Genomic DNA, 21,871 nt, shown 5'->3' on the forward strand with positions numbered 1-21,871 from the left:
CCGCCGCGCCACCCGAGGAAGCCCCGCCCCTCGACTAACCCCGCCCTCTTCAGGGAACGTGCCCCGCCCCGCTTCATCAGCACACGGCAAGCCGAGCAGATCAGGACGCACCAAACGCGATCCACCCTCGAAACAGAATCTGTCAGTCACAAAAGCTGAGGAGAGACATAAACAGAGGGTGCAGGGAAGCAAGTGCTGTGTATTTTTAAGTATCCCTTTATGTATTTGCACTGCCGTCTGCATCAAAGATTAGACGACATGGCAGTTGAGATTTAACTTCACAAAGATTTTTTAAAATTGCATCAGCATTTAAACAACTGGCTCTGTGATTGGTGTTAGATGTGGCAAATAGGTCACACATTTCAATCCAAAGTGGGTCAGAGATCCCCTCCTGTGACTGTTTAACAGACCAGCCGATTCATGGCAGAGACCCATGCAAAAATGCACAGCTCCAGTGCCATTTCCTCATCCTTTTATATATTTTTTTCTTGTCAAGTACAGCATTTATACACAAGTCTGGCAGCATCTGTGAAGAGAGAAACAGTTAACGTTTCAGGTCTGTGACATTTTAATCAGAATTGAGAAAAGTTAGAAAGTTAGAAACCTCTTGCGTTTCTAATTTTTCCCAGCTCTTATTAAAAGGTCACAGACCTGAAATGTAAACTCTGCTTCTTTCTCCACAGATGTTGCCAGACCTGCTGAGTATTTCCAGCATTTTCTGTTTTTATTTCAGATTTCCAGCATTCACAATATTTTGCTTTTGTAATGGTATTTATCCACTTCCCTTTTAAAAGCTATTGCGGATCCTGCTGATGAGTACTGGATGGGCAGAAATTTCCTCTAATTAAATATTGGGAAGACTGAGGCTCTTGATTTCGGTCCCCGCTCCAAAGTCTGTTCCCTAGCTACTGAATACTAAATGCCTGCTACCCGAACCGAACCCGACGGGACCCAACGACCCGTCGGGTTCGGGTCGGGTTGGGCCCTTCTTCCAGGTCCGGCTTTCAGGCTGGGGTCTGGTCGGGCTGGGGCCAGGTCGGGCCGGGTTCGGTTCGGGCCGGACACATACGGTAAGTGCTCTGCCAGTAAGTGTTGAAATTAAAAAGCTTCCCTGAGCTGGGAGTCCGGGACAAAACTGAGTCTGCGCAGTAAGCGAGTGACGTCACTATGACGTCATCACGCATGCGCTGCAGCTTCGTGGAGCTTCCCAGTCAGAAGTTATGAAAAGGGATGGTCAGGTCGGGCTCGGGTCAGGTTGAGTCGGGGTCAGGCTCGGGTCGGGTCGGGTCGGGCTTGGGGCGAAATTGGAGGGACTCGGGCCGGGTCGGGCTCAGGCCCGCTGTGGATCAGTTGGGTTTGGATCGGGTTCTTTTTCCTGACCTGAGCAGGTCTTCTGGGCAACAGTCTGACATTAAACCAGCCTATTCACAACTATGGTGTCACATTTGACCTTGAGATAAGCTCATATTTGTGCCATCAGTAAGATCACCTATTTCCACCTCCATAACATTGCTCCACTTTGCCCCTTTCTCATCTCATCTGCTGCTCAAGCCCTCCTCATTCATGCCTTCGTTACCTCTAGACTTGACAATTCCAATGCACTTCTGACTGGTCTCCCACATTCTACACTCCATAAACTTGAGGTCATCCAAACTCTGCTGCCCATGGCTCAACTTGCACCAAGTCCTGTTCCCCTTTCACCCCTGTGCTCGCTGACCTACATTGACACCTAGTCAAGAAATGTCTTGATTTTAAAATTCTTATCCTTGTTTTCAAATCCCTCCATGGCCTCACCCCTCCCTATCTCTGTAATCTCCTCCAGACCCACAACCCTCCAAGATATCAGTGCTCCTCTAATTATGGCCTCTTGTGCATCTCTGATTTTAATCACTCCACTATTGGTGGCCACACCTTCGGTTACCTAGGCCCCAAGCTCTTGAATAACCTCCCTACACCTCTCCACCTCTCTTTCTTCCTTTAAGACACTCCTTAAAACCTACCTCTTTGACCAAGTTTTTTATCATCTGAACTACTGTCTTCTTTTGTAGCTTGGTGTCATACTTTGTTTTATAATGCTCCTGTGAAGTGCCTTGGGATGCTTTATTACAGTAGAGGAGCTATATGAATACAAGTTGAGGCTGTTGTTTTTGTTGTTGTAGCTATGCCAAATAGAACAGAAGATCCCAGGTTCAGTTTTTGTTCTGTGTTGTGTTAACTGATCTCAGCTGGAATGGCAGTCAGGGTGCTACACCTTAGTGAAAATGATCTCTCCTAATCACTATGGATACCAGCTGAGGACACAATCATGTTTGGCTGTGGAGCCTCCCTTGTCCATACTCAAACGTCTTGCCAGCTCTCACCATCAAGACTCACATATGAAGAAAATCCACTTGCGTAAAGGCATCAGATGCCTTTAAAACTGCACTTCAGCAGGAAAGTAGGGGACAAAGGAGAACTTTGGCAAAAAAATGTATGTCCCCTTTAACTTTCGTCTTCTAAAAGCATGCTTCTAAAAATGCTTCTAAAGCATCTAAACTAAAATACAATGGGCATTTTTATCCTAACAATTCTAATTAAACTTTATCGGAGCCAATGCTAATGTTTTATGCTAGTGAACACAACAAGCTTTGTTGCAAATGAGGGTATATGCCCAATTGTTCACAATGAATTTAAATAAGAACACACACATAATTGTTCATTATGGATGCACTTCCAAAATAGCTTCAGTGTTTTTTTGCATACCCAGTGGGGAATATTCAACAGTAAATATCTGAGTAGCACTCCTGATCTCCTTTTATCTCTAATAGTGTAAGAACTAAAAGCAAACTGTATTTCTTGCTGTGCAAATTTTATGATGCATCAAAATGTTAACATTATACTCTTTTATCAGCTGCTGACAGATAAGCTGTACAATTACTACTTTACCTATTGTTATTTCAGATTTCCAACATTTGTAGCTTTTGTCATTTTATCTTTGCTATTTGATTCATAACCTCTTCTCTTCCAGGAATGTTACCCCTGAAAAAATTTCTATTTCTGTCTCATTGTCATTATTTCTGTCTATTTCTTTGTCCCAATCACTGGCGTTGTCGTCACTTTCTATTGTGTTTGTCACAATGTATTTGCCAATGCACATTGCCAGCCATATTTCTTTTCCCAGCACCTGGCGACAGTTTTGACCCAGTGCCCATGAGTTCCAGCTGAAAATTCACCCTATGTTCTTTGGGTCTCCTCATAATTGGATAATGTATTTTGCTATCAGTGAGATCCAACCAGAAACCAGTATTTTCACTGTCTCTAACACTTTTTATGGAATACTGTGGTACACAGATGGCCAATTGTACTTAATGCAGTAAGAATATAAATTTGCAAGTTTTGTTAGAAGATGTTGTATCTGCCAGATGACTTAGGTATTGATAATCACTGATAGCTCTGTAACATTCAACACCTCTTTGATCAATGCTGTCACCAATTTATGTAACTAAGTCCCTCTAAGTTTAGTTGCACTCTTTATTTCAAATTCTTTCTGCAGCATCTTCACTTGAATCTGTTTTCCAGCTGCTAGCTCCTGTCTCCCAGCTCCTAGTTTCCCTTTTCACCATCCTTCATCTCGACTGTCACTTCAACAAACAACTTCTTATCTTCAATTAACTGAAGCAGCTGCTGGATGCCAGTCAATCCCCAGATCCACCTTATTTTTCTCCTGACTCCCAGTAAGTGTTTTCTGGGCCTTCACTATCATCTCTAACTCCCCCTTTCTGATTCTGAATGATCTATCTTCAGCAAGAGTACTATCTTCATTCCCCTACAACCTCACCTGAATGATTTCCAAGCTCAACATGGCACTGAGTTCTTCTGCTGCCTTCTCTTCCATGTTTTGTTTTTTTGGGGGAATCTCCTTTTGTGATTCTGAGCAGTTTTGGCTCCAGCCTTTCTGATCCTTCCTCTGGCCCCTTATTTTTTCATTAAATTGATAAGTTCAGCTGCAGCTGAATTTACTCACTCTAATATGTGTCCCCATAAATTTCCAACCATGGCATTGCCATCAAACCTACAATAGCAGCACTGTTGCGTGGTTCAAAAATCTTGACTTGACAACCAAAAATAGCAGTTACCTGAGATCAGCCAATTTTGTATGTCAGGACTTGGTCTAAATTGACTTCAAATAATTTGCACAATCATCTTTTAAATTCACAATCACAATTGCCTTGCCGTTTTGTGTCTGACACAAGTGGCAACATGGCACTGGAGGACGTTGGCGTGTCTGTACTGTCTCAAGTTGCCCAGCTGTGGATTGACACCATCACCTCCCCCCACCAAACAATCCTTTGGCCTTAGCTCTGTCTCTGCCAGATTATGTGACGTTTTAGCAGAACACCTCCAATCTGTGATAATGATGACTTTAATTCATCCTTCCATTCTCACACTGAAATTTCTGTTGCTGGTCTCCTGCATTGTATCAATCAAGTTAACTCAATCCTCAGGAATGGAAGGGCATTCCCAGAACTTTTAGGGACTGTTAGTTAAGAAATTGAGGACTGGCAGGTTATGATTTTCTGGCATTTCTACTGGAAGATCAGGAATTCCTCAGTCTGCAGCACAGAGCAGAACAAAGCAACTGTGTCATCTATGAACTGCAGGCGTACCAGCCGTGAGATTATCATCAAGGAACAGCAATGATTTCTTGGCCATATCCTTTGGGGCAGGAGATCAGCTGTCGCATTGGAGGCTCATCAAGTTGCAGTCCAGGGGTAAAAGTGATCATACGCCTGGCTACATTCATGCTGGTACAAAATAATTGAGCTCTGTATAAAACCAAAAAGTTACTTGATAAAGCTCATATCTCAGTAAAAGAATTATACCTTAAAATATGTGCATTTAAAGTAACTTCAGTTTTCAAAGTGTCTTTTTATCTTGTTTTTCAAAACTACAAATTTTCACACACATTTTTCATGCATTCATAAATTATTCTTTTGAGGATGTTTCGAGAGTTTATTTTACATTCATTTTTGTTTGGAGGATGGGACAGTCCACAAAACATCTAAAGGCACCCTTGCTTTTGTTCCTTACTCAACCCACTAGGAATTTGTCGGCACCGCTGGACATCCTGGTTTTCATTGATTGTCAAAACAAAATAATATCTCAAACTTGCAAAGATCTTTATTTGTTGTGAGCTGAATTGTTTAGTGGTGCCCTCCTTATAAAAGAGGCACTTGTCAGTAATTGAGGGTGTTTTGTGCAAAAGCCCCTTATTGATTGAAACAAAATAGGAAGCTATACAGATGAGAAGATCTCAGGTTTGATTTACAGTTCTGCTGAGTTAATTCAATGGCAACAGTTAAGAGTGCTGCTATTTGCTTCAGTGCCCTAGGGTAGGGAGGGAAAAAGCAACCCATATTCCCAGTCTTGATTGCTATCTTGGTTACCCCTGGTGAACTGTGCATTCATAGATATTGAGTGAGAACATGATTGACTGCTGCTGTAAGGCCCTCAGTAATTGAATACCCTGCCTATATTAATTACCTGACCTCACACATGAAGATGTTTAATCAGGTGGGTGAGGGGAATTGGTCATGGCGGAACAAGTCACAGTCAGCAGCTTCAGAAGAGGGAAATAAAAGCTGAAAGGAAAATGGCAGTCTAAATGGAATTAAGGGACAGAATATTACCCAGAATCTTTCAATAGTTGTAAACAAATTCTATTACAAATGTTGCACTGTCAATGAGAATGATTGAAATTTCTATACACATTAAATGTATTTGAAACCAATCTAACAATCTTCTCAGTTAGAAATCTAATTGATTAGAATTCAACCAATTGGAGATAATTTCCCAACATTTAGGTTGCAATCTAAGTGATATACTAAGAAAGGTTAAATTCTCAAAATAATAAATTTTCTTTGTTGATTGCAAGAATCCTAAATAGTATGTCACAATATCAATCCACAGCTACATTGCGACCTCCTTCAAGTGTCAATGCTTTATATTTGAGCTGCTCCTCTGAGTAATGTACTACTGCAATAGTTTGAAATATGTTTATATTATGTAATATATATTGCATGCTTGTAAGACACATTAATTAATGATGAGTTCTGAATTTGCATCAAGTAATGTGGAATAACTGGTAATTCCAGACTTCTAATAAGGGATACATACCACTGCCAGAGGTCATAGCTGAATGAAGAGTCCATTATGTCTTGCATAATGGGAGACTAATTATACCAAATGTTTCAACCCACTCACTGACATTGTATTGCATTGACTTCACACTGGATGGTAAATTTTCAATTTTAATGTACTGTAATGGTGTGAATCACCTTTTATGCCTGAAACCAGGTCCAGTGATGACTGCAGACATTACTGTTAATGTATTTGTGTGCATATGTATATGCATATGTGTGCATATGTACATGTAGATAGCTTGCTGAAAGCACAAAAAATGGGAAAATATGTGCAATCTATCCTTGGCACCCTTTTATTTCTCATCTACATGCTGTCCCTAGGCAACACCATCCGAAAACAAAGATTCAGTTTCCACCTGTACACTAACAACACCAAGCTCTACCTCACCACCATCTCTCTCGACTCCTCCATTGCCTCTAAATTGTCATACTGATTGTCCAGCATTCAGTACTGAATGAGCAGGAATTTCCTCCAATATATGTTGTGAAGATTGGAGCCATTGTCTTCGGTCATCACCACAAACTGCATCCTCGAGCCATCTCTCCATCCCTTTCCCTTGCAACTGTCTGAGGCTGAACCACACTGTTCACAACCTTGGTGTCATATCTGACCTTAAAATGAGCTTCCGACCACATATCCGTCCCAGCACTAAGAACCGCCTATTTTCGCCTCTGTAACATTGCCCAACTCAACCCCTACCTCAGCTCCTCTGCTGCTGAAACCCTCATCCATGCCTATGTTACTTCGAAACTTGACTATTCCAATGCACTTCTGGCTGGCCTCCCACATTTTACCTTCCATAGACACGTGATCATCCAAAACTCTGCTGCCTGTGTCCTAACTTGCACCACATCCTGTTCACCCAACACCCCTGTGCTTGCTGACCTACATTGGCTCCCAGTTAAGCAATGCCTCAATTTTAAAATTCTCATCCATTTTCAAATCCCTCCATAGCTTCACCCCTGCTTATTTCTGTAATTTCCTCCAGCAGCCTGAACCCCCGAGATATCTGCGCTTATGTAATTCTGGTCCCTTGAGCATCCCCAATTTTAATCACTCCACCATCAGTGGCTGTGCCTTCAGCTGCCAAGAGCCTAAGCTCTTTAATTCTCTGCCTAAGCCTCTCAAACTCTCTATATCACTTTTCTCCTTTAAGATACTCTTTAAAACCTACCTCCTTGACCAAGCTTTTGGTTATCTGCCCTCATTATGTCGCTTGGTGTCAAAACTTTGTATTACAACGTTCCTGTGAAGCGCCTTGGGACATCTTATTAAATTAAAGGCGCGATATAAATTCAATGTTGTTGAAGAGTGGTTTGAAAATATGACCCTCAGAACTTTCTTAATGTCAATGTCCCATAGGAATAAAGTAAGAACATTATAAAAGGGAAAACACATGTCACGGACCTGTAATTATTTTTTCTCCTCGGATTAAAAACAGTGTATGTGCCTTTAAGACTCTGTTAAAAACAGTGCACCTTTAAGGGAAAGTTCTGGAGAGACAGTGTGCCACAGATGCATTTTTCTTACCCTGGGCAACAGCAGGAGAGAGGTCACATGGTAATGTTTCCACTTGGCTGTGTGTGGAACTGGCAGAAACCAGCTGAAGCCAGTTAGTTTTGAGAGACTTTCCAGCATAATGTACTGAAGAGAAGAAAGCTATTTCCTCTCAGCAGAAATTCTACAAGGAGCTAAAAGCCAGGTTAATTCCCTGAATAAAGGAGAAAAGCCTTCTTTTTCAAGAAACGGTTTGTATTGCTGCGCTCATCGTTCAAAGAACTGTTTAATGCCTACTGCAGCCGAAGAGTTGAATGCCTATCTACTGAAGGACTATTTTCATCAAATTCACCTGAGGACTTCGAGTGGCCTTTGACTATTTCCACTTTAGAATACCTCATCCACCAGGAATGTAATCTAATAAAACTTACCTATTTTCTTTATTCTTAAGAGACAGCTAATTTTTAAAAAACTCCTCTTTTAAAACTGGTTAACTATCTTATTTTTGAGTGTGTGTGAGAATGGGGGAGTTAGATTAAAATAAGAAGTTATAAGGTCTTTAGACTTAGGTTTATCTTAATAGTGTTTAAGATTTTGTTTTTTAAAATCAATAGTTAATTTGTTGTCTAAAGATACCTGGTTTGGTCTGTTTCATTCTGGGGTTACTAGAGTGTTTAATTTGGCTGTTTTCCGATTGGGTGTGAAAGCTTAATAATATGCTGCGACCTGTGGAGTGACGGGCCTGAATTGACAGTGCGTTGCTCCCGCTGTGGTTGTAACACACAGCAAAAGGCAAAAGTTTTTTGTATTATAACAAAACTTTGGAAGAAGTAAGATTTGATACCCTTTTGAGCAAATTTCCTTCTAAATAAGTGATACTAAATGGTAAAACACAACATTCATTCCTGTTACACCATTTATACAAAGGCATCTTATATTGCTGTTGATTAAAATTGTGTGAATAAGTTAAGGTAATATTGCAAATATAAAGGAAAATATGACAAATATGTTTATTATGACAATACTTCCAGAAGAATAATAAAGATTGGCCGATCATTTGTACAAATGCATTGGTTGTTTGGTAGAGGGTGCAAGCCACAGCTGGGTAATTCAGAGAGGTTTTACCACAATCCTTTTACTCCTGGGACCGTGAGGTCAAGTCCAATTTTAATTTGGAGTGCATAAAATGTTGAATTTTGCTAAATTATATATATGCATCCTTGAAAGATGGAAAAAGCACAGGAACATTTGACCATGGAGAGTGTACTTTCTATCACTCATGTTAGTAATCCTTTAAATAACTTTTATTCAATTCCTGGTTCTCAAAACATTCTGGGTGTTAAGCCAGATAGCCCCTGACAACAGGCACAGAGATCATGATGTGCAATTAACCTGCACTGATTAGTGGAATCCAGGCAGCATGCCAACACTGTGCTGCCTGCTCTGTATAATGATTTCTGCATGCAACCAGCACTCCCCCTTGCTGTTCACTGGCTGCATGCATCAGCAGGGGACCCAACATAATTACTGCCTAGCACGATTTAGTTAGTCTGCATTACTTAAAGCTAATTTCATCTCGTGTTTTTGAACGACTCTAAATCATCACTTTGGCACAATTTCCTCAAATTTCCAGGCCTTCTGGGCTACTTGACTGACACATTTACAAGTGTAACATTTTCTTCATGCCCAAAAAATAGGCTTTCCCAAACATTGTTGTTATAGAGTCACGCCATGCAAGACAAAATCTTGGTCAACAAGCAGGTTTGAAGGACCATCTTAAAGGAGGAGAGATAGAGAGATGGATAGGTTAGGGTGGGAATTCCAGAGTTTAAGGCCAAAACAGCTGAAGGCACAACGGCTGATGGTGGAGCGATAAAAATCAGGTATGAGCAAGGGGCCAGAATTGGAGGAGTGTAGAGATCTCCAAGGGTTGTCGGGCTGCAGGAAGTTTCCCAGAGAATGGAGGGACAAGGCCAGGAAGCAAGTTGAAAACAAGGATGAGAATTTTAAAATTGAGGCATTGCTGAACCAGAAGCCAACGTAGGCCAGCAAACACAGCTTGAAAGCAGTTTGAATTTAGAGACCAAGGTTCCACAAATTGTGCGATAACAAAAAGGCTCATCCTAGTCACTGAGGAAAGGGTGGGTCATCAAGTGTTCTTTTAGGTTTTATGTTTATTCAGCTGCATTGTACTAGCATTGTGCTACTAATGTTGCTTTATGCCTTAAGGAATATACAAGTAGCCAAGAAAATGAAATCCTATTTTTTACAAAAAAATAGGGGGCGGGGGTGAAATTAATCTTTACCGATAGTGAAATGGGTTCATTGCAAATTGACAGCCCATTTTACACCCTGTCCATTGACTTCAATAGAAAATGGTGTAAAATAGGCGATTAATTCACAATTGCCCATTTTTTGTTACTGCAGAATGTTAATTTCACCCCCATGGCTTCTGAAAAGTTGGTTGGGGGATGGAAAGGAGGTAATATGAGGCATGAAACTTCAAAGTGGGGCTCAGCAAAAATAGTTTAGGAACCTCTGCCACAAGTAATAACTAATACTATTTGTGGCTTAAATTATTTCCCATCATTGGTTCATCAGCTCTTTCATCTTGATGCCTTCATAAAATGAATAACAGCTTTAACATTTTTTTTTCAATCCTGCAGTCTGTATCACACACTTTTGAAAAACACAATTGCTGTATTTTCTGCAGTCAGGATTGATTTGACTGCTTCAATCAAATCCTTTACCACATGCAACATTATTTTACTTCTAATATTTTTGAGTATTAGGACCAGGTCTAGAACATTCTCATTTCAGGCTCCCACTGTCTGCAAATACTTCAGATTAGTCATACAATAGGATTGGTTCAGGATAAGGCTGTACTTTGCCACCATATAACCTTCAACACAACTTCAAATGTGCAGCACCAAATTATTCGAAACTTCTGAATGAGTGTTTAAGGACAGTTTTGTGAACTGAACTGAAACTGGCCAAACTCATTTCATACAGAACCTTTACAGCGAGCAGAAAGGATTCCTGAATCTACATGTTCTCAGTTCTCTTATTCATTGTAGGCAAATAAATCCATCTTCATTGCTTTTAAGGGTTAGCTTTTCCCAATTCTTCCATGTCTTTTTACATGGCTGACCATGGGCTCACAAAGTACTTGGTTATCGATCTTGCATCTGAATGACAGATTACAAAAATATTGGTTTTCTTAGGCATGCTTGATTTCAATGGTCAGTGTTGTGTTCTTTCACATTTCATTTACTATTTATAGAAAAGAAAATAAGCTCTAAAATGATGAGTGATAATTGTGTAGATATAAATTTAATTAAAATTATCAATGAAACATGCATAAAAACATTTGCGAATTGGAGTAATTGAGTGTAAAACACTGAAGTTGATCTAAAATCTGATGAAATATTAGAGGCACTTCACATAAAATACGAAGAAGCAGTGCATCTCCATTTAAATTAAAGCTTGGCACTTGAAAGGAAGAGACTGCTGAAAGCTGATAAATCCTTTTTTTAAACCAATGCAGGCAATGTAAGGAAAGACTTAATTAGACTATGTATTCTAATACAATACTGCTATTTCATTCTTTATATTAGCTTTTAGTCTTTAAGTAGGTAAATATGATTCTTAAATTGTACTATCTTAAACTAATTACAAATGTACAGCAATTCTAAGATAGCAACTTTTCTCATTAAGCAAGTGGTTAACAGGACACATGGGCAAGAAAGAGTTTCTAACTACAGCAGCACAGTCAGGATAGGCAGAAAATATCTCCTTACCAAAAGAGAGAGAGATTTTATTTATTAGAAACGAGGCCTTGAAACTTTGCTTTAAAAAAGCACATGCCCTAGAAAGACCACAGCCTGGAACTGGAAAAGTGTGTGTGCTTTGTGTAGTCAAGAGAGGAGTTAGAAAGGTGTTTTGAAGGTGGAGTTATTTTTACTCATGTCACATTGCAGTAGATTTGTGGCTGCGTGGGCAGAACATAATCAAAATCAGTGAAAGAAAAATTTGCATTTATATAGCACCTTTCATGACCACAGAATATGCCAAAGCACTTTACAGCCAATGAAGTACTTTTGAAGTGTAGGCACTGTTGTAAACACAGCAGCCAATTTGCATACGGCAAGCTCCCACAAATAGCAATGTGATAATGACCAGATGATCTATTTTTGTGATGTTGATGGAGGGATAAATATTGGCCAGGGCACCAAGTTTAACACCCCAGTTTTGAATGATGCATATCAAAAACATCTTCTGATGTAACTATGCAATGGAGAAACGTAAAAATTGTTTGTAGCCAGGGCGAGAGTAATGTATAAAAAGTGGTAGTTCGCAATGAACATTTGGATATATCAAGCCCGAAATACTGAGCTCTGTTTTTTTTTTGTCATGTGTAATACACTTCAAAGATGGTTCTGACAAATCCATGATATTGCATGTACTGTATTCTTAATAAATCTATGAATGCTTGATCTCAAAGTTTCAAGAAACTTACTGATTGAGGAATAGAAAATATTTATTTATCATGTCTAACTGTAACAAGTTTATGCACATAAAACTGACAAAAGTATTATAAACTAAAGTTCCCTCTTTTCCTTCATTCTTGCTTGTATGGGTGAGAAATACAATTTACTTAAGAACAAAAAAATGACAAATCCTTGTTTCAAGTGCCATGCATTAAAACAGAAGCCCTGTGTAGTATTACATTACAATCAGATGCTTTCTGCCATTTTTCTTAGTAAGATTTTCCTAAAAAAATTTTCACTTTCCTTTCCCGGACAAAGCTGAAAGAACTACTTACTGTTGAATCAGCCATAAATTTACCCTGCAAGCTACCCAAAACCTATATTTTTTTGGTCATTTTTCAAAGCAGAAAATGGTGCACTATCAAAAAATGAGGCATTAGCAAAACAAATGTTACGCTTCTACACTAAAAAGGCTGGATTTATGGATTGTTCTAGACTAATCATATATGCTGCTCTGCCAAGATGTGGAACAAGGTGTAGGTCTTGAGGCTTTTCACTCAAAACTTGCCCATGAAATCATAGATAAGCACTCTGTTCAGAGAGAGTTGGGAGCAGAACTGAAGGCAGGATGAAACATTTCAGTCTTTCTTCTGGAGTAACTGATAGGTTGGCTGATCGTTTCCAGATTTGTAAGTTCTTGACTGCATGCCCATCTATTTCAAAGATGCCAGTTGCTGTAACTTTTTGCTTTGATTTTGCAAATTCTGGTTCTCACCTAAAAATAAGCAAAGCTTGCAAAAGGCAAAAAGGTAACAAAACCCATTCTTGTGACTTTGATTTAATGAAAATCAAGGTTTTAAAATAAAATTGTGGGAGATTAAATTCAGTTTCTTGTGGTCGAGTCCACAGCATACCACTACCCTGATACTTCGTGTAAAAAAAACTGTTATTTAGCTGGAATATTAATACAAAGCTAAACATTCAATATAAAATTATAAATTTTAATGTTGCTGAAAAGATTAGAAAAACTTTCAGCTTGGGCATATTCCTTTTTGTTGCAAACTATAAATTAAAACTTTTAAATACAAAATATAAACGTAGTGACCTACATCTGGAATGCTTAGATAGTTCCAGATCAGTACTCTGCTGTCTTTATAGAAAGTTCACTTTCAAGCATCTTCCGAAATACATTAAGTATAATAAATTCATTTGCAACTTTACCACATCATATATAAACTCTGAATTTATAATCATTTACATTTATCTTCTGTCAAATCATTAGAACAGGAATGCTAATTGCATAAACAAAATTAACAGCAGCATACATCATGCTTAGCACTGTTCAACATAAGAGTTAAACCTTGCTTTTGAAAAGGACCCCAAATTTTAAATTGGTCAAAGCATGCAATGGAAATAGAGAAATGTTCAGGAAAGGAATTAAAAATGAAAACTTCAAATGTGAATATAAAAAATTAAGCTCGTTTTTCATGCAAGACACACAACCAAGGAACAAATGGGCACGTTAAGATCAGTAAGAATTATTTTTTAACCTGACACCACAGGCAAGAATGTTAACTAGGAAACAGAAGAATTTAAGATCCGACCATGAAATTCGGGGGAAAATGTTGAGTACTGGAAGTTTGTGATAACTAGTTTATTTTTATGATTTATCAGTAATAAGACAAATTAAAAAAAGCCATACTCAAATTCCAAAATCAAAGTGCTGTATTTTGACTATTCACACAGGTAGCAACCTCAAGAATAATTGCAGTTAAATAGCTTCAGCCAATTAAAGCTTAGCAAAGGTTGAGCGTGTACTATGGCACACAACACCCATACGTTTGGCATTGTAAGAGTATAAACTATCAAATGATGTGCTTTCAGTTCTGTGCACTAGGCTAGTTAACATATTACATTGAAAGTAGTCAAAAATTGTAAACTTAAAAGCTTTTTTTCTGTTGAGAAACCAATTGAATTGCTGACTTGTCTGAATAAACACTATTTTTCAAAGTATGTGCAGCAGATCTACTGGGGCCAAAGAGGTGGAACATGTGCATGTTTTCATTTGAATTGTTGAGAAAGAACAAAAAACAAATGGAAGCACTCCAAAATTACAGCATTTCCAATTTTTGAGCTGTATTTTATTTTGCTGCTTCAAACCTAATGTGACAGTGTGCCACAGATGAAGGTTCCTGTCTAAAGTTTTACTACACTGCAGGTACAGAGAACTCATGGGCCACATAATTTGGAAGTTGACAAAACATTTTGCAGAATGACGCAACCATGCCAAATCGTACATGAAAGAATGAATCTTCAAAAACTGGTACACGTTTCAAATTATTGCAGATTTTGTTTAACATTTCAGTGAGAGGTTTTCTACTGCTAAAATATTTAGATGTCACCAAAGTGAAGAGTCTGTTTTTAAATTTTGACACAAACAGCTCTCTGACTGTCATTTCCCATATGATGGAGGGCACATTGTCAATATACCACAAATCCTGTAGCAGTTTGGTTTTCTTCAGATTAAAGCTGTGTCTTGGGACAAATGCAGCAACAGAACACAAACCAGTTGATCAAAAAGCACTTCTGCCATATCTCTGGTAGTTTTCAGGGCCAACCAACAGCAGTTCAGCCATTCTCAGTTTTTAAGGTTTACATCACTGCATATTTTCCTTATTGTATTATTGTAGAAGCCTAAATTGTATCAAGCCAATTTGCTGACAACTGCTTGGTTGAGTGTATTAAGCTGATTGGTCCATTTATCTAATGCAGAGTACCGAGCCCCGCCTCTTTTCTGATGATCCAATTCAAGCAGTTGGTTGACTTGATCGATCCGGCCATGAATAGTACTAGAAATAAAGTTTTACACTTTTTCAGTAGATTGAATTGAACATTTTCAAGATTACAGATAACTTATTTATTGATCGTTGTATGTAGAATGTTAAAATTGCAAGTTAATAAATAAATTAATTTGAACAATTATGCATCATTTAATGAACATGTTAATTTCCAGGCAATCAATGCTTAACATAGGTGTAAATAAAATGTTACCAATTTGAAAACAGAGAAAACATTATCACGTTCTTGCTGTAACTGATAGACTGCCATAGCAGTCTTTCACAACTTGCTCAAGAAAATTCAAATAAAATAGACATTATCTCCAAAAATAGTACTTACTTGTCCAATATGCACTGCACCAACAAGCTCTCTACATCAGCTACATCTATGTTCAACTCCTGGGGCAAAAACAGGATTGATAAAAGGGAATACGGGATTATAGAAAATGTTAAAACTTGCCAATGAAAATAAATTGGACATCACTAAAGATGCAATTCTCTGATCAATCAAGTGTAATTCATACATGAGCAAATGTAAAGCACACAAGGACTGTAGAATTCACTGAAAGCAGCAACGCTGGAAGTGAATAAAATAAGTGAAAAGTGTGAAGAGTCAAACAGGGCAATAAAGGTTGAGTGAATATGAGCAGATACTCATTCAACTCATTTTTTTATCCTGTTAATAGCCATGAGGACTCCAATTCAGAGAGCATGTAAACATTTTAACACCCTCTCCCAAAGCTGCTCTATGACCAGAGAATAAGGGATGATCCAAATACTTTCCAGTGCTGCCATTAATGCTGCTTCAAGATCAGCCGGCACATTCTAAATAGAAAGGGTGATCTTTGTAGTCTCGTCATCACTCAATTGTCCAGTTGGCCAATTACAAAATTAGACATCAAACTTCCAGTCTCCATATAGATGCTTTAACTTTGTTTAGCACCCATTTATTTTAAATTGACTAGCAAAAAATTTATACTGGTCTAATAAAAGGCCATAGTTCAACTACTTCTTACCAGGGATGATTAGCTCAAAGATTGAAATATGAATGATGGAATGCCAAATCTGAAAATATTCAACTCTGGAGGCCGAATTTTACCAGCCCCTTAACGCCGTGGGTCGTGGTGGGGAGGCCCATAAAATGCTAGCGGGAGCAGCCCGTCGCAACCCATGACGCCGAGATGGCCCCACCGGATATTAGTGGCAGGGGGGGGGGGGGGGCCTTCATTAAAATATTGAAATCAGATACATTAACATGCAAATGAACTTACTTTCTGCTGGCAGCCATCCCATGCCAATTTTACGCTCAACTGGCTGCAACTCGTGCGCCTTCGGAACTCTGTTGGAATTCCGAGGCGAGACACTGGTGGGGAGTGGGGGGAGGAATAAAATTATCAGGGTCAGGGGGGAGAAAAGAGTGGGAAAAACTATTCCTATTGGTTGTGGGCATGGTGGAAAGGGGTTGACAGTCAAAGATACTGAAGTTTGGGGTGGGTGGGGGCGGGAAGTTTGGAATCTTGAAGTGTTTTTCTTGAGGGCGGGGGGGGGGGGGTGGAATAGGCCAATTTATGTATTGAGGACTCAGTGGGGGGGTGGGAGAGGGGATTCAAAGTTAAATTAAACTTTAATTGACTTTATGACACTGCCACCTTTAAATATTTAAATTTCTCCTGAAGGGCTTGAAGCTTGTGCGACGACGCTGGACGCCATTGCTGGGGATGAGGCGGCCGCCCCACTACGTCATCGGGGGAAGCCGTTCCGCGCCCTCCATTTAAATGAGCCCCAGGTGAATTAAAGTGAACAATATTAACAGTAAAATGTGATCTCACCTTTGAAATAAATGGTATATGTATCCTAGTGTAAGGCTTTATTAATTTTATCAGGACTTGAGTTCTGATGTTCCTCAATAGCTCTGTGGAAAAAAAATCCATTATCACAGAACAGTCCCAAGTGTTAAAAGGAAGAAAACACATTAGCAATTGCACTTATTTGGGAAGTACAGTCTCACTATTAACAGCCAACAGGCTATTGGACATTGGCCTCTGAGCTCCATGTTACACTGTATAATGTTATAATTTATTATAGTTAACAAAATGGCTGCATTTTATCATATGCCTTTGTTCTGGATAATACATATTCTAGACTATATTTTCACACATTTAAGAGTAAGTTCTCTGCATGTATATGATTTTAATACAAAAATAAAATTTGGGTTTTACAAGACTGCTGGGCAAATAGATGGCAGATATAGTGGGCAAGTGCTGCAAAACAAGGAACCAAAAATAAAGTGTATACGTTAAATCCAGTAGTCATATGGTGCACTGATCAGAAAAGAAAAATTCCCCTTGCTAGCTCTGGGATGTTGAATAAAACAAGAAACTGCAAATGCTGGAAATCAGAAATAAAAACAGAAAATACTGGATGCACTCAGCAGGTCAGGCAACATTTGTGGAGAGAGGAAGGTAGGGTTAACAATTCAGATTTGATAACCCGTCGTTACTGCTGTATTTCCAGCATTTTTGGTTATTATTCCTGTGATATTGAGACTAATTTTAACACCCGCATTGCTGATCTGACTGAGCAAAAACTAGGACCAAACATTGGATCATCTTAGCCTATGAGGCTCAGTTCCATATAGAAGTGCATTAACTAATTTAGCTATAGGAGAATTAGAAAAGCTTAAATTTAAAACACAATGAAACATAAATTGTTCATGATGTGTGAACTTCTGTTTATTTCTCAAGTGCCTGGGCACTTAATTCCTGGTGTAATCAGCAAGAATTGTGATCATAAGTTCCATTTTTAAAAATTCTTTCATGGGATAGGAACATCGCTGGCAAGGCCAGGATTTGTTGGCCATCCCTAATTGCCCTTGAGAAGGTGGTGGTGAGCTACCTTCACGAACCGCTGCAGTCCATCCAGTGCGGGTACACACACAGCACTTTTTTTGGGGGGGGGGGCGGGTGTTTGAGAGCTCCAGGATTTTGACCCAGTGACAGTGAAGGAATGGCGATACATTTCTAAGTCAGGCTGGTGTGAGATTTGGAGAGGAGTTTGCAGATGGTGGCGTTCCCACGCATCTGCTATATGTGCTCTTCTAGGTGGAAGAGGTCATGGGTTTGGAAGGTGCTGTTGAAAGAGGCATAGTGAGTTCCTGCAGTGCATCTTGTAGATGGTACACACTGCTGCCACTGTGCATCGGTGGTAGAGGGAGTGAACGTTGAAGGTGGTGGATGGGGTGACGATCAAGCGGGCTGCTTTGTCCTGCATGGTGTTGAGCTTTTTGATTGTTGTTGGAGCCGCACTCATCCAGGCAAGTGGAGAGTATTCTATCACACTCCTGACCTGTGCCTTGTAAATGGTGGACAGACTTTGGGGAGTCAGGAGGTGAGTTATTTGCCGTAGAATTTCCAGCCTTTGATCTGTTCTTGTCATCACAGTATTTATGTGGCTGCTCCAGTTCAGTTTCTGGTCAATGGTAACCCCCAGGATGTTGATAGTGTGGAATTCAGCAATGGTAATGCCATTGAATGTCAAGGGAAGACGGTTAAATTCTCTCTTATTGGAGATCGTCATTGCCTGACACTTGTGTGGCGTGAATGTTACTTGTCAGTTATCAGCCCAAGCCTGAATATTGTCCAGGTCTTGCTGATCAGGGACTGCTTCAGTATGAGGAATTGTGAATGGTACTGACAATCATGAAGCAGCTGAAGATGGTTGGGCCTAGGACACAACCCCAAGGAACTCCTGCAGCAATGTCCTGAGACTAAGATGATTGGCTTCCAACAACCACAACCATCTTCCTTTGTGCTAGGTGTGACTCCAACCAGTGGAGAGTTTTTCCCTTGATTCCAACTAACTTCAGTTTGGCTAGGGCCACACTCAGTCAAATGCTGACTTGATATCCAGGCAATCACGTTCATTTCACCTCAAGTTCAGCTCGTGTCCATGTTTGGACCTGGGCTGTAATGAGGACAGGAACGGAGTGGCCCTGGTGGACCCAAACTGAGCATCGGTAAGCAAGTTGCGCTTGAAAGCACTGTTGATGACACCTTCCATCACTTTGCTGATAGCGGAGAGTAGACGGATGGGCAATAATTGGCTGGGTTGGATTTATCCTGCTTTTTGTGGCTGGGACATATCTGGGCAATTTTCCACATTGTTGGGTAAATGCCAGTGTTACAGCTGTACTACAACAGCTTGGCTCGGGGGTGCGGATAGCTCTGCTGCCCAAGTTTTCAGTACTATAGCCGGGATGTTGTCAGGATCCATAGCCTTTTCTGTATCCAGTGCCTTCAGCTGTTTCTTGATATCACGTGGAGTGAATCGGATTGGCTGAAGACTGGCATCTGTGATGCTGGGAACCTCAGGACGAGGCCGAGATGGATCATCCACTTGGTGCTGCTGGCTGAAGATGGGTGCAAATACTTCAGCCTTTTCTTTTGCACTGATGTGCTGGGCTCTCCCATCATTGAGGATTTGTGGAGCCTCCTCCTCCAGTTAGTTGTTTAATTGTCCACCACCATTCACGACTGGATGTGGCAGGACTGTAGAGCTTTGATCTGATCCGTTGGTTGTGGAATTGCTTAGCTCTGTCTATTGCATGCTATTTCCATTGTTTGGCATACAGTCGTCCCGCGTTGTAGCTTCACCGGGTTGGCACCTCATTTTTAGGTATGGCTGGTGCTGCTCCTGGCATGCTCTCCTGCACTCTTCACTGAACCTCATTCACTTGGGCATGAAGTGGAGACTGGCCCAGCTGCCATGGAACAATCTTCAATTTTGCAGTGCAATCATCAACTGCTTCTTTATAAGACTTGTACAGGAAACATAGTATTTTTCTTTGAAGGTAGGAAAGGGGCATCATCATTATGAAAGGATGTGCACCTCCCTTCCAAAAGTGTAGCAGCAAATGTGACCAAACAACGATGGAAAACGCCTTTACAGATGTGTGCCGATAACAGCCCTGAAGTAGGGTTTCAACCACTTAAAATGGCATGAAGCTTCAGAAAATCCATATTAGCCCCATCAAGTCCAAGGGACAGAGACTTGAGTAAAGCTGGCACACAATTATTTTACTCATATATCGCCAGATCTGTCTGGATCACATCAACTAATATTGGACCTTGTTTTCCTCTGCCAAAACCTCTTGTTTCTCATCTTATAAGGCAAAGATAATGCTTGGCTTATTTTCTGCAGTACCAACCATCTCCTTAGATCCTTCTCTGTTGCCCCCTCCAACAGTAAGTACAGGAGCTTATGGACCTCCTTGCCACCAAGATCGAGACCACCTGTTCAGCTGCCCCGCTGCATCGCCCCTTCCCCTTGCCCACGAATCCAAACCCCTGCGTGGTTAACCTCGACCTAACCCTGAACTAGTGCCTTTCTCTAGTATATCTCCCATTATCCCTGGTGTTATGGAATTTACCTTGTCCGAGAGACACGCTTTCTGCTCCTGACCCCATTCTCACTAAAAAGCTGACCACCTAACTTCCCTTTTTTGGCTCCCATGCAGGCTAACATTGCAAATGGCTCCCTCGTCCTTCCTTTCAAAACTGTGATCAAGGCCCCTCTCGACCCCTTTGTCCTTGAAAACCACCTTCCCATCTCCAATCTTCCTTTCCTTTCTAAAATTCTTGAATATGTTAATGCTTCCCAAATCCCCATCTTACTTGCAACTCCACGTTTCAATCTCTCCAATCACGTTTCTACCCCACCAGAACACTGTAATGGCCATGTTCAAAATCACCAAATTAAATCTTCTGTAACTGTGGTGTATCCTTTGTCCTTGCCCTTGACCTCTCTGCAGCCTCTGACATGGTCAATCACATTATCCTCCTCCAAAACCTTTCCTCCATTGTCCAGCTCAGTGAAACTGCTTGCGGTTAGTCCCACTCAAACCTGTCCAAGCCAATGCCAGAGCATCTTATGGTCCTGCAGACCTGGAGACACCCAAGGATCTATCCGTGGCCCCACCTATTCCTCTTCATGTACATGCACGCCCTTGGTGACATCATCAAGCTTCCACATGTACACTGATGGCACCTAGCTCTACTTTCCACCACCTTTCTCAACTCCTCCACTGCCTCCCTGTTTTCAGGTTGCTTGTTGACATCCAATGCTTGATGAATCTCAATTTTCTCCAGTTAGGATTGAAGACCTTGTCTTCTTCACCACTCACGCGCCCCCGAGCTCTGTTCCCTCCTATCAGTTCCAATCCTCTCCTCGGCCACGATCTCAGGTTACATAGAAACGTATGAACTAGGAGCAGGAGTAGGCCATTCGGCTCCTCATGCCTGCTCCGCCATTCCATACGATCATGGCAGTACTGTTGTGGATTCAATTCCACTTTCCTACCTATCCCCAACACCCTTTGCAAGAATCTGTCTACCTCTGCCTTAAAAACATTCAATGAACCTGCCTCCACTGCTCTCCAGGGAAGACAGTTCCACAGACTCATGACCCTCTGAGAGGAAAAATTCTCCTCATCTCTTTCCTAAATGGGAGACCCTTTATTTTTAAACTGTGTCCCCTAGTTTTAGTCTCTCACACAAGGGGAAACATCTTTTCCACATCCACCCTGTCAAGTCCCCTCAGGATCTTATATGTTTCAATCAGATCACCTCTCATCCTTCTAAACTTCAATGAATACAGACCGAACCTGTCTAACCTTTCCTAAGATAACCCTCTCATCTCAGGAATCAGTCGAGTGAACCTTCTCCGAACTGCTTCCATGCAATTATATCCTTTCTTAAGTCTTCTTTCTTCTTCTTTGGCCTCCTTGTCTTGAGAGACAATGGGTAAGCGCCTGGAGGTGGTCAGTGGTTTGTGAAGCAGCGCCTGGAGTGGCTATAAAGGCCAATT

The 21,871-nt window shown here is 40.5% G+C and overlaps 1 protein-coding gene across 3 annotated transcripts in view; it reads right to left on the reverse strand.

Moving 5' to 3' along the window:
* Positions 1–12,992: 12,992 nt before the first annotated feature.
* The window catches only part of cops2 (COP9 signalosome subunit 2), a 35,677-nt gene continuing 26,798 nt past the window's right edge, over positions 12,993–21,871 (reverse strand). For all 3 annotated transcript variants that reach the window (XM_068017940.1, XM_068017938.1, XM_068017939.1), the window contains 3 exons: positions 16,837–16,919; positions 15,348–15,406; positions 12,993–15,019 (listed from right to left, as the gene is read on the reverse strand). In XM_068017940.1, the coding sequence (XP_067874041.1) occupies positions 14,875–15,019; positions 15,348–15,406; positions 16,837–16,919 (287 nt within the window). In that variant the 3' untranslated portion in view covers positions 12,993–14,874. The remainder of the gene's footprint in view (positions 15,020–15,347; positions 15,407–16,836; positions 16,920–21,871) is intronic.

The sequence above is a fragment of the Heterodontus francisci genome, chromosome 38, assembly GCF_036365525.1.
Source record: "Heterodontus francisci isolate sHetFra1 chromosome 38, sHetFra1.hap1, whole genome shotgun sequence".
Classification (NCBI taxonomy): domain Eukaryota; kingdom Metazoa; phylum Chordata; class Chondrichthyes; order Heterodontiformes; family Heterodontidae; genus Heterodontus; species Heterodontus francisci.